Source organism: Danio rerio, chromosome 18 (genome assembly GCF_052040795.2).
Source record: "Danio rerio strain M-AB ecotype USA chromosome 18, GRCz13ab, whole genome shotgun sequence".
NCBI classification, from domain to species: Eukaryota; Metazoa; Chordata; class Actinopteri; order Cypriniformes; family Danionidae; genus Danio; species Danio rerio.
Window position 1 is genome coordinate 49,964,052 of NC_141038.1, and position 14,898 is coordinate 49,978,949.

The 14,898-nt window shown below is 36.4% G+C and overlaps 1 protein-coding gene across 5 annotated transcripts in view; it reads right to left on the minus strand.

Annotated features, from left to right (window-relative positions):
- The window catches only part of pid1 (phosphotyrosine interaction domain containing 1), a 55,238-nt gene that overhangs the window by 17,651 nt on the left and 22,689 nt on the right, over positions 1–14,898 (minus strand). For all 5 annotated transcript variants that reach the window (XR_015514298.1, XR_015514297.1, XR_015514296.1 and 2 more), the window contains exon 2: positions 7,096–7,242. Coding sequence is in view for 1 of the 5 variants with exons in the window: in NM_001013504.2 (NP_001013522.2) it covers positions 7,096–7,242 (147 nt within the window). In the remaining 4 variants the exon portion in view is untranslated. The remainder of the gene's footprint in view (positions 1–7,095; positions 7,243–14,898) is intronic.

The window sequence follows — 14,898 nt, forward strand, 5'->3', positions numbered from 1 at the left end:
GAGTGTAAAGATACACTCTCTTAGTCTCCTTCGGCTTATTGCCGTGTGTTGCCACTGCGGAATGAACCGCCAATTTTTTTTTAAACAATTGTTTTATTTAGATAATGCCCTTCCTGCCATAACCCAGTACTGGGAGTACAACCCTCTCGGAAACTCCAGATACAGCAAGTTTAGCCTCCTTTCCACTGCACACAACAAACGACAAGCGACAGACCGGAAGTCATTCATTTCCAATGGAGAGTAGACGGGAGCTGTTTGGGGTTTCGATCATCTCTGTATGCGGAAAATTCGGATGCGAATCGAGCTGCGGATCCGTTGAATTATTTGAACTTCTGTGACTAGACCGTATGCGACCGGCTGACAGGATGTGATGTGTTTCAGTGTTGTCCAAGTAAGTCCGAGCACACGAGATGAGAAATAGTAGTTTCATTAGTTATTGTTTATATCAGGAAAAAGTCTATTTAAAAATACATCTCTATTAATAAATGAGTTATAAAAAATATGATTTTTTAAATGTTGTCTCCACATTTCCTCCAATATTTTTAGCAGTCTATGAGTTTCAGTATTTATTCATTCAACCATGGTGAACGCACGACGAATAAAGGCTCTTGTTTTTGCACTTCTTTATTTCAGCCATAGCGAGAACTGCCTCTCTTTCATGGTTCACTGAAAATTCTGTGCGACTGCCACAAGGTGGCGTATTCCGACAGTCGTGTCCAAATGTCATGTGCAGTGGAAAGGCAGCTTTAGGGCTGGCTGATAAAGAAGGTATCTGTATTTATTGACCATACACCATTATCAATAACGATAAAAAAAAGTTTGGTATAAAGTTTCGGTATGAAGCACTACAGTTTTATTAAAATGCGGGTGTTTCATTTTTAACTGTTCGACTTTAATTGCAGTTCGGCACTTTCACTTTCATTTAGGAACATTTCATTCATGCCCCTGAAGGCTGATTTATACTTCTGCGTCAAACGCCGGCATATGCTACGGCGCTGACGCATAGCCCTTCGCCGTGGCCATCGCCGTCACTGACGTGCACCTCTCAAAAAATGTAACTACACGTCGCAACGACGCGTATCGTCAGCTCTGTGATTGGTCGGCTTGGTAGCTCTGACGAGTCTGGGCGGGGCCGAGAGCCGCGCGAATGGCGCGAGCGATTGTTTACAAGTGTGGAGTTCCGTGAAGGAGCTCCGGATGGAAAGTTTTGTTTTGTGTTTACCTCATAGTTAAAGTTTTTGCACGTCCGCCGGTTCCTGCCTCAAAATGAGCGAGTTTGAGCTACTTATACATTCCGGAAGTGTTCAGGAAAAGCAAAAAAGCAGAGAAGAAACTCGACACAGAGGAACATCAACACCTCACTGCCAACTAGCGTTTCAGAAGTGTTAATGCAGACCAACAGAGACAGCGCGCAGAAGTATAAATGCACAGCCACGCGTGTTGCATGCGCCATGAGTTACGCCGGTCACCTGATGCAGAAGTATAAATCAGGCTTGAGACAAATGAGATATTGGATGAGAGTACAAACTGCTGGAGGAGTGTTGTTTTAATGGCGTTTCATACCGCACGCTGTATGGGGAAAAAAACAAACTCTGCACTTGATAGGTGTGTCTGTGGTCAAGCTTCACTGACTCGGCAGGTGCAGATCATGATCTTAATTAGATTAATCAAAAATTTCTGTTTACAAGGTGGACACTTAATCAGAGTTTTGTCTTAATCGTATGAAAATTGGATTATTGGTGTCCATGTAAATATACTCACTGTTTTCTACAAGGGAATGACGTGCAAAAAGAAAGCCCCGCCCCCCACTTAATATTCTGATTCAGTTGGAGGTACATAAACAAACTGAAGTAAATTTCTTTCAGCAGCTTCCGGTTAACGAAGACATTAAATCCAAATAAAGTAGTTGATAGTTTATTATTATTATTGATGCTTCAAATGTGCTTAATTTGGTTTGTATTAATATATATATATATATATATATATATATATATATATATATATATTATATATATATATATAAATATTATATATATATATATATATATATATATATATATATATATATATATATATATATATATATATATATATATATATATAAATATTATATATATATATATATAAATATTATATATATATATATATAAATATTATATATATATATATATATATATATATATATATATATATATATATAAATATTATATATATATATAAATATTATATATATATATATATATATAAATATTATATATATAAATATTATATATATATATATATATATATATATATATATATATATATATATATATATATATATATATATATATATATATATATATATATATATATATATTTACTTGGTCATAATCCTTAAAGTATAAAGCAATGATGAACACAAAGAATCATGATGCTGAAGCTGAATTATGAATAGTGTTGGACTCATGCTTTCACTCTGCCACATTTAAAATGGCAGGTATTTGGCATTATTACATTGCTGTTGACGTTATATAAAATAATAAGCTACCATTATCCAGTATGAGTATATACAGTGGGGGAAATAAGTATTCAACACTTCACCATTTTTCACAGAAAACATATTTCTTAAGATGCTGTTGACTGGAAAAAAAGGAAAGAGGAAAAAAAGTAGTGAACACATGAAGAAAGGGAGGTGTAGAAAGGCAGTGAAAGACCAGACAGCAGCTGAAATCTCCCAGTAGTTCTTCAGCAACCCTCTGCCCTTCCTCAGCGTAAATGAATATGAGCTGCTTCAGTCCAACATCTACATTAGGAGGATGAAGATGAAACTAGAGTGGACATTTCAGCAAGACAATGATCCAAAACACAGCCAAGGAAACACTGAAATGCTTTTAGAAAATCAAGCTTCAGAATGGCCCAGCCAAACACCTGAGCTGAATCCAATAGAGAATACAAAATAAAGATCCGATTTGATCGACGAGACCCACAGAACCATCAAGATTTCTACCCTCTGTTGAAGTTTGTGAAAAATTCACACCTGAGCAATGCATGTGACTTCATTCTCCACATGAGAGGCGTCTTTAAGCTTCAAAAATGGTGACCCGTTGAATACTTATTTCCCCCACTGTATATGCTGCACTAAACAAATATTACACTACTGTATAAACTCACCCTCATGGTTCCTGTAGCGGGATCGTGAATCCCTCAAAATACACATTCATCTCTTTGAGAGTCAGACAGAGACATCAGGGCAGAGGAAGAATGTGTTTATGCTGGATTGTGGTGACAGTTTAAACCCATAAGCGACCCTGATCAAAGAGCGGCCAATCCCACAATCCCTCACAGTTATGAGGAGATCAATACAGAAACCACACTTACTGACACTCAACAACACACACAGACACACACACACACACACACACACACGGACAACATCTGTCATTCAATCACAGCTGTCCAAATCATCCAAAACCTTGACAGAGCACAGGTATACACACACACACACACAAGCACATGCACATGTATACAAACACACGCACAAAAATGCACATGCAGATATGCACATGTATACACACGCATATACACGACTGTCCCAATGTAAAAATACCCTATTCAATATTTTATTATTGTCCTCGTAAACCACATTGATAGACCACAACTAAGTAATACTCATGTCATTATACACTTTTATGTCCTCATAAACAATATAAACAAGTACAAACACACACTTTCAGTGGGGAATATCCTTTTTAAACAGAAAAACTGATTAAAATATGGCCTTGTCCCATTGTCCAAATGTTCTTTGGGCTTCTATTTTTCTTTCTTTTTTTAAATACTGACCAAACAGTACTTTCTATCCCTGAACACACGCAGACATGCAAGTATTTAAGGTTTACAAGGATGCTCCATAAACATAATGCAAATTTTATCCTACAAAAACAGCTTAAAATATGGCCTTACCCCACTGTCCCAATGTCAAAATACCCTATTAAGTATCATTTTCAAGCCTTAAATAATTTTTGTCCTCATAAACCACATTAAGAGAGCACAACCAAGTCATTCCCGTGTCATTATAGACTTTTATGTCCCCATAAACAAGAACAAACACACATTTTTGTGTAAATTGTGAGGAATTTCTATAGACTTCTATTATTATTTTTTTTAATACCAACCAAACAGTACTTTCTATCACTTACACACACACACACATGCATGCATGCACGCATATAAGGTTTACAAGGATGCTCCATAGGCATGATGTATTTTATAGTGCAGAAACAGCTTAAAATATGGCCTTACCCAACTGTCCCAATGTCAAAATACCCTATTAAGTATTATTTTTAAGCCTTAAATGATCTGTGTCCTCATAAACCACATTAATAGAGCACAACCAAGTCATACTCATGTCATTATAGACTTTTATGTCCCCATAAACAAGAACAAACGCACATTTTTGTGTGAATTGTGGGGAATTTCTACAGACTTTGATTGTTTTTTTAATTCCGACCAAACAATGCACTCTATCCCAGTGCACATACAAATACACACAGCATGCACAAATACACACTCACACGTATACGTCTTACAAAGATGCTCATATTGCCTTTATACTGCAAAAACAGCCTAAAATATGGCCTTGCCCCACTATCCCAATGTCAAATAAGTATCATTTTCAAGCCTTAAATAATTTTTGTCCTCGTAAACCACATTAATAAAGGACAACTAAGTCATGCTCATGTCATTATAGACATTTATGTCCCCATATACAACCTAAACAATTACAAACACAGTTTTTGTGGTGAATTTCTATAGACTTTACAATGCTTTCTATCTCTGAACACGCACACACATGCACACACACAAACACACAACTTGCGAAGATGCTCCATAGACATAATGCATTAACAGAGCACAACTAAGTCATTACCCATGTCATTATACACATTTATGACCTTTATGAGTACAAACACACATTTTTGTGTTAATTGTGGGGAATTTTTGTAGACTTCTACTGTTTTTTTTTTTAAATATTTTCTATCCCTGAACCCAAACCAACCCCTAAACAAACCTCTTACAGAAAACCTGCTTGCATTTTTACAGACCGAAGGCTGAACCCCACAAAAATTCTCAGAATTTATCCTATTTTTGTGAAGTACACACACAAACGCACACACACACACACACACACACACACACACACTCAAAGCAGGGCTGATCGCCATGGAAACAGCGTATAGACTGGCTTTGTTGAGTCTGTTACATAATCAAAGGGCCTCAATGGATGATGAGGTGCTTCTTTCTGAAACACCGCACTGGACATCACTGAAAAATGAGAATCATTTGAAAACCCCGTCTACATACAAAAATGCTGGAATGCTTGTGGTCGAGTGTGCTTCAGGCAGGCCAGATGCTTTATATTCTCGGAGGTCCATGTTAAAACACACAGATGAAAATATGCATACCGTTTCAAAAATCGTGCCCACAGTACATTCCTTTAAACGTCCAAAATGTGGCATGAATTAAGAGCCGAACTCAACAGCTTTCATGAGGAGAGGGGAGAAACACTGGATTATGAGAGACAGGCAGATATATAGAGAAGGAGACGCTCTGTGTTTGCCTTAGCCAGCATTTTCAGATGAATGGAAGCTGTGGTCTCCATCGCAACAGCGCCACAGATTCTTTAGTAGGCCTGTATCCTTGAGAGATTGTCTATATTTTTAGCTTATGCATTAATCGGCTGTTCTGCCATCCAATTCATGCATGTAACTCCACAATGATGCACAAGAACAGGTAGCTTATAGATGAATGGTTTTTATTGGAAACATTATCATATAGTGATAGTGGAACTTTTGTATTGTTACTAATGAAATATTTTATCTTCATCAGATAAACAGGGCATCCTCACCAAACATTATGTTAAGTGATTCCAAAGATTAATGCCATTCTAAAGGTTTATAAATAGAAGTATAAAGCAAATCTGATTGTTTTAAATTAATTTCTGCATTAAATTTTAATTAAATCAAATTAATTTGACAGGTCATTTCAACTTGTATTAAGCTGACTTAAAGTAACAAGTTAATAGCTTAATGTCAATGTAAAACAAACAAGCAAACAAACAAATAAACAAAACCAAACGAAACAAAACAATCCCCCCAAAAAAACACCAACAAACACCAAAACCAAGCCAAAACGAACTGAAACAAAAACAAAACCAAACCAAAATTAAATGAACTGAAAAGAAACAAAACAAAACCCATAAAACAAACCAGACTAATAAAAAAAGAAAACCCCCAAAACACCAAAAAATACACCAAAACCAAACAAAACGAACTAACCCCTCCTTAAAAAAGTAAAACAAAAAACACTATATAGAAATAACAAAACCCAAAAACACCAACCAAACCAAAACCAAAGGAACTGAAACAAAACAAAATCAAAACGAACTGAAACAAAATCAAACTAAAACAAAATTAGCAGAAAAGAAAAACAAAAGAATCTGAAAAGAAACAAAACAAATGCCAAAAAAACTAAAACATCAAAAAACAACACAAGAAAATCACCAAAAGTAAACCAAACGGAAACAACCAGAACAACAAACTGGAAATAAATAACAAAACCTAAAAAACAAACATTAAAAACAAAATTAAACACACCAAAACAAAACAAAAAGCACCAAAACCAAACCAAAACAAAACAAACTAAAACTAACTGAAACTGAAAAAAAAGACCTACCAAAACCAAACCAAAAGAAAACAAAATAAAGCAAACTGAAACAAAACAAAACTGAGAAAGCATCAAAACAAAACAAACTGAATAGAATCAAAACAAAATGCAGAAAACAAAAAAACAACAAAAAACCCACCAAAACCAAACTGAAACAAAACAAAACTATGAAGCATAAAACTAGACAAAATAAGCTGAAAAGAAACTAAACAAAACATTTGTAAAGACACAATACGAGTGTCAGTAATGATGGAACCAACTATAGAATTACCCCAACAGATTAATTCAAGTTTTTTACTCTAAAATGAATCAAAAACACTGCTCAGAATCTAAATTCATTGAGCAGGGTCTCCTGTGTGTCTCTTAAAGACATATATCTGTGATTTTTACCTTGTATCCTGTATGTGTGCGGTTCTTGGCGTTCGGTGTGGTTGAACACAGCTCGATGGCTTCAGGCTCATGAAAGATGACTGTCGGCAGCGGATCCTTCCGGAGCGTCAGCACATTCAGTTTGGTCTTCAGCATGCTCTGTAAATGCTGAAAAACACAACAGCTCAGATTAGCCTATATGATCTCCACACGCACAGATTCACAGGTGCCTGTTTAGTCTTATAAAACACCACTTCCACAACTGGAGGCATGAATGAATTGGTTGGAAGAAATATCCAAGTTACTCCATGAAGTTTTTGGCAGACTTGTGTGATGTTACACAGACGTCGGTCTCAATCTTAGGCCACTCACATTTGGAGTGCTACATAGACCTTTTTCTCACAACGCAAAATTACCCATTATGCTTTGCGTATATGTGCAAGGAGAATGCTAAGAACTTCCTCAACAGCTGACATGTATAAACGATCACATTTGGACAGCTTTGAAATGATCGTTTTAATCTACTTTTTTTATGGCTTTTAAGGTATTTTAACCAATACTGATGTCGATCAGCGCCACCTCCTGGACTGATCAATGAAAAAATGCGATCTAATGGGATGGAAAACAACTGCTGTTATGCATTTCCCCTCGTTGTCAGAAGGCATCTTGTGCCATTTAAATGAAGCCTCGTCATCGATAAAGTCAACAGTCAATGCAATTCACCAAAATGTTTAACACACACACACACACACACACACACACACACACACACACACACACACACACACACACACACACACACACACACACACACACACACACACACACACACACACACACACACACACACATACATCCTACTGTACTGTCCCACTTACATAAACATAAACGGCGAGCAGAGTATCAGTAACAGACTATTATTGGTCACTTTTGTAAACTGCATGGCTTACATACCTGTTAACTTTCATGCCAGTAATCTGGTTTGCTCTATAATGCTAATAGCTGACAGGCCGGGAACACACAAACACACTGTATTTCTGACGGGAGTCACGTGAACCAGGAGAATGTTTTTCTCTCGCACTGAACCACATCTGACAGATTATAACGGCTTTAACACACACCTTCCAAAGTTGTGTGTAACAGAAACACTTCGTAATCCACTAAAATCGCTATTAAAACCCAATTCGAAATCGCAAATTACCTATTGTAAACGATGTAAGCGGAAGTTCTAAACATTCTACCGGAAGACGCTGGTCGCTATGGCGCCCTCCATGCAGAAGCCAAGAAAAAGGTCTATATATACAGCCGAGAAAATAGGTATTGAACACGTCACAGAAACGTTTCTCAGAAAACATATTTCTAAAGGTGTCGTTGACTTCAAATTTACACTGGATGTTGATAGCTACCAAAGAAATACATATATGCAAGCATAACACATTGAATTAGTTAAGAAATGAAGTTATGCGTAATACATTGAAATGACACAGGGAAAAATTGAACATGAAGAAAGGGAGGTGTAGAAAGACAGTGAACGCCCAGACAGCAGCTGAAATCTCTTAGTAGTTCTTCAGCAACCCTCTGCCCTTCCTCATTGTAAAGGAGTATTAGCTGCTTCAGTCCCACATTTACATTAGCAGGAGGATCAAACCATTTCAGCAAGACGATCTAAAACCAAGCCAAGGAAACTCTCAAATGCTTTCAGAAAAACCTGTACAATGGCCTACCCAATCACCTGACTTTAATCCAATAGAGATTACAAATTAAAGCTCAGATTTGATGGACGAGACCCACAGAGCATCAATATTTACAATGTGTTGAAGCCTTTAAAAAAAACTCACACCTGAGCAAGTAACGTAAGAGACGTCAATAAGCTGCCATCACCAAAAAACAAAATAAAAGTTTTTATATAAAGTATTTAATACATTTCAGAAGTTCAGCACTTTCTCCTTGTGTCATTTCAGTGTTATTACACAGAAGTCATTTATCAGATTTTGCTTGTTTTGTTTTATTTTTATGATTGTATTGAGTTTTTATTTAAATCTGCTTTAATTCCATGTCAACAGCTTATTAGAAATATTATTCCCACGAAAAAAAAATTATGTATTCAATACTTATTTTCCCCACTGTAAAATGAATACAAAATGAGAATGACCCGTTTCTGATGAAACTGACCAAATTATAAACGTTTTTGTACAACCAGGGGCCTGTTTCAGAAAGGAGGTTAAGTGAAAACTCAGAGTATTTTAACCCTGAAATGAGAGAAACTCTGGGTTTTCCGTTTCAAAATGGCAGGTTTGTTAAACTCAAGAAAGCAGGGTAAGTCAAGCCTGTTTCTGAAAGAGAGTTAACTTTAACTCAGAGTCAGTTACTGTAGTAACTTACTCTGTGAACCTAACCTGGTCAGGAGCAGGTTTTATTCTCTAAACTCGGAGTTTCTGTCGGTCTCCTCCCCTTTTTTAAAGATGAAGTGGTATTTCTCGCCTTAGCCTTACATTTCCACACACCTATTTTAATGCCAATTTTGGATACGTGCATAAAAACGATTGATGGAAACGTCATGATGCACATAACTTTTGAAAATATGCATAAAAACCACGCATAACTGAGTAGATTAAACTTTTATTCGATAGAAAATATGCGCATAAACTACGATGGAAACACTTTTACTGAACAAATTACAGTATGTACATTAAAAAAAGGTCTTCATATGATGATGAAAATGTGTGTGAATGGACAAACCAGCAGGCTGAGCACACTATAACACGTCTTAAATGTTGTTTTAGTCATTTTAAAATGCCTTAACTGTTTCAGTAGTAGTGTATATATTTAGGCTACCTCCGAGCATCTGGAGTGTGTCAAGAGTCTCTGCGTCTCATGGCTTCAAACACCCCCACGTGTTCATGGTCTTCTGAGGCGCAAGTACATTTATTAAATAATTGACGCAGCTTCTTCTACCACGGTAAATTCTGTTTTTACTGTTGATATTTGGTGCCAGTCAATCAGGAAGTGACGATTTTGTTCTCTTTGACTCGTTGGATGGAAACGCTGCTTTATTTGCATCTTTTATACAATATTCCAGTTTTGCACATAAATTTATGTAATATATTTGGATGGAAACATAGATATTGCCTACCTTTTAGTCACACACAGAACAATAAATAGTTAGCTTGAATTCATTGACCTTCGACATGTACTGTAACTAGATTGATGGGATTATTATTCTTTCTTAAAATTATTTTTATAATTTTATATATAGTCCCAATCGGAGTCACAAATGACAGAAGATTTTGCACAGAGAGAAAATAACGAAAAGAAATATGAAAGGCCAGTGAACGACAGAAGCCACCACATGTATAAACGCACCCCAAGCCCAGATTCAGCACTTTACAACTTTCTGAGAGAAAGAGAAACATTCCTGTGGTCGGAGGATAAAAGAATAAAGAGAAGCGGAGAGAGAAAAAACGAAAGAGAGGTTTGTTCAGGGGAGGACGAGGTGTCGAAATAAATTTGGAATTTTATTCATAATATTTTCAGTGCGTTTCATTTTTACTCTCAGTCAGGATGTCAAAAAGCCTTCGCTAATGGTTTAATCCAGACTCCATTTACACCTAATTCAACAAAAAAAGCATTAAAAACGGCACATGTTTGTGTTTAAACACGCCGTCATTGTCACATCCTTGATCTTTAATCATATCTGTCTGTCATTCAGCAAAGTCATAATAAAATACTTCTAAATCACTGATTATTCAAGCAACCAGAAGGTTGACCCTGAGCTTCCCTTCCTGAAATGAGAGATTGTTTTCCAAACTTTGCCTCCTACAGAGCGAAGGGGTTTTCTCTAGAGAGACAGGGTTTCTGAGAAACAGACGGATATTTGCGGAGCTCAGTCTTCATTTGAGGACGCCTCGACACACACTTCTCCATTTACTCCATGTTTCTGTAACTAAAGAGATCAACAGGAATGGTTTCACTTCTGTTTGTGGTGGCCAAACTAAACAAGTGCTCCAGTCCAGAGAGGGGAATTAGCATAAGCTAGATCCTCCAAGTACAATGCATATTTTTTCAGCTGGACTAGTGTTATTGTACTGTCCCTATTCATAAGAATGCTAATAACTAGGCCTGTCATGATATCTATTTTTTATTTTACGATATATTGCACCGAAATATATTGAGATAAACAATATTATTGTCATCCTAAAGCCATTTTATGCCACTCATAATATCAGAATGGCAATATAATATCACCATAATGCAAGTACACTCTTCCAAACACATGATATTTTATTCTTAAGATATACTTCATTTAATTATAGTCATTTTAACTATTAATAATCAGGTATTGGAATCAGAATGTGAAAACGAATGTACAATCACATAGCGTGCGCTATGCGTCATTGCAAGGTAGTTACATTTTTTGAGAGGTGTGCGTTAGAAGCGGCGAGGGCTATGTGTGCGCTTGATTCAGAAGTATAAATCAGCCTTTAGACTCCCCAGAAAACCATCAAATAGAGCTGTTTAAACCATCTTGTGAAAATGTATTCATATTGCAATATTTATCGCAGAATAATAAAATATCACAATACAAGATTTTTTCAATATTGTGTAAGACGAGCAGTGATTGTCAGAAACATCATATCAGGGAAGCACAGTTGTGTGATCAGTAGTAAATCTAATTTACTTAATATACAGTGCATCCGGAAAGTATTCATAGTGCTTCACTTTTTCCACATTTTTTAAGTTGCAGTCTTATTCCAAAATAGATTAAACCCATTTATTTCCTTAAAATTCTACACACAATACCCCATAATCACAATGTGAACTAAGAACTGTTGAAATTGTTTCAAATTTATTATAAATAAAAAACATGTACAGAAGTATTCTTTCCTTAATACTTTGTTGATGCACCTTTGGCAGCAATTACAGCCTCAAGTCTTCTTAAATATTATGTCACAATCTTGGCACACCTGTCTTTTGCTCATTCCTCTTTGCAGTACCTCTCAAGCTCTATCAGGTTGGATGGGAAGCGACTGTGTACAGACCTTTTCAGATCTCTCCAGAGATGTTCAATAGGATTTGGGTCTGGGCTCTGGCTGGGCCACTCAAGGACATTCACCGAGTTGTTGTGAAGCCACTCCATTGATATTTTGGCGGTGGCTTTGGGTCATTGTCCTGCTGGAAGATGAACCGTCGCCCCAGTCTGAGGTCAGGAGCACTCTGAAGCAGGTTTTCATTCAGGATGTCTCTGTGCATTGCTGCATTCATCTTTCCCTTTATCCTGACTAGTCTTCCAGTTCCTGCTGCTGAAAAACATCCCCACAGCATGATGCTGCCACCACCATGCTTCACTGTAGAGATGGTATTTGCCTGGTGATGAGCGCTGCCTGGTTTTCTCCAAACGTAACGCCTGGCATTCACTCCAAAGAGTTCAATCTTAGTCTCATCAGACCAGAGAATTTGGTTTCTTATGGTCTGAGAATCTTTTAGATGCCTTTTGGCAAATTCCAGGTGGGGAGTGGCTTCCGTCTGGCCTCTCTACCATACAGGCCTAATTGGTGGATTGCTGCACAGATGGTTGTCCTTCTGTAAGGTTCTCCTCTCTCCACAGAAGAACGCTGAGACAGAGTGACCATCGGATTATTGATTATATGGATTATATTATTGATCACCTGCCTGACTAGGACTCTTCTCCCCCGATCACTCAGTTTAGATGTCCGGAGAGCTCTAGGAAGAGTCCTGGTGCTTCCAAACATCTTCCACTTACGGATGATGGAGGACACTGTGCTCATTGGTATTTAGAGCAGCAGAAATGTTTCTGTAACCTTTCCCAGCCTTGTGCCTTGAGACAATCCTGTCCCTGAGGTCTACAGACAATTCCTTTGTCCTCATGCTTGGTTTGTGCTTTAGCATGCACTGTCAACCCTGGACCCTTATATAGACAGGTGTTTGCCTTTTCAAATCATGTCCAATCAGCTGAATTGACCACAGGTGAACTCCAATGAAGCTGCTGAAACATCTCAAGAATGATCAGTGGAAACAGAAAGTACCTGAGCTCAATTTAGAGCTTCACAGCAAAGGCTGTGAATACTGATGTATATGTGATTTTTCAGCCTTTTAATTTTTAATAAATTTGAAACAATTACAAAAACTCATGGTTTATATTACCATTATAGGGTATTATAGGGTAGATTGTTAGGGTAGAATGTTGAGGAAATAAATGAATTTATTCCATTTTTAAATATGGCTATAACATAAAAAAAATGTGGAAAAAGTGAAGCGCTATCAATACACTGTGAAGAAAATCCGTAATTTTACGGTTTATTTCTAGCAGCTGGAATGCCGGACAAACAATTGTAAAATAATGGCCATTAAATTACAGAAGTTTACTGTAAAATAAATGAAAAATAAAGTAAAATGATATTATTATAAAGGAAATTTCTCAAATTTAATGGCCGTTATTTAACTTTTTCTTCCGCCACCCCAGCTGCTGGATTTTTCTTTTTTTTTTTACATTGTACTTTCCAGATGCACTATAAATCAACCAATTAAACCAATTCTGCATTTGAAACCGATTTTGCATAAGTGTACTATGGCTCTGTGTAGTAAATGCTGCTTCATCTGAAAGGACGTGCTGGAGGTTTACTCAAACTCAAACCATAATAAATTTGTTATTTCAGATTTTCTTTGTCCTGGCTTTTGTGTTGTGCACCTTCTCTATGGTGTGCAACACTAACAAAATGTGCATGAAAATGGCCTTCGACTAATCACCCAACCCCAGCTCAAATCTTTCTGTACAAATGGTTTCTTCTCTGATTACAGGGTTAATGATCTTCATCTCCAATCAAACCAAACTGATACTTATTTTGAACCTTGAAAATGTTTCTTCCATTATCTCTCTGCTGAGGTCTTCACGCTGCCTGCCAATATCTGCAACAATTGGATTGAAAACACAGTTCTTGGCCAAACGGCTGCTTAATGACTTCCACACCTGAACTACTGATGCCCAGTCTTTAGGGTCTTGTCTGAAACTCAATGTCACTCTGACATTAGCAAATTTAAAGCGATAGTTCACCTAAAATGAATAGTTACTCACCATTTACTCTGCCTCAAGTTGTCCCTTTATGACTTTTTTTTTTGTTTGTGTGAAAGTTTTCTGACTTTTTTCAAACCACTGACTTCTATAGTATTTGTTTTTCTTACTATGGAAGTCAGTGGTAACAGGTTTCTTCAAAATAACCTGTGTTCAAATAAATGATGATAGAATTTTTAGTTTTGGGTAAACCATCCCCATTAAAATGTTTTTTTTTTTTTTAATCTGCATGAATTTTAAGAGAAATGTCCAAAATGTGTACTGATTACTGATCTGGGGACTCTAGAACATGGTTGGGAATCAACTTTTCACAACTGATTTCCTTACTAGGTCCTAATTTAAGAATGAGTCCCATTATTTGGCACATTTGCGTCATCAGCACGAGTATTAAAATGGGTCAAATCAACTGAAGTCGACACAACATTTTCTGGCATGAAAAAAAAAAGAAATGAAAAAAAAAAGAAAAAGGATTAAATTAAATAATGTAGTAATAAATACAGTGTTCAGCATTTGAGTACACCCTATTTTGAAAATCTATATTTCTATCAATTTCTCAGTGAATATAGGTACTATACATTGGTGCATTTGAACAAATCCGATTTATTAAACAGATATATTTATTCCTCTTGATTTTTGCTATTTTTGACAAATTTATTTAGTATTTCCCTCTAACATATAAACTTGGGCTACTAATTTTTTAACCATTATTGTTAGTTATTTTGTTATATATATATATA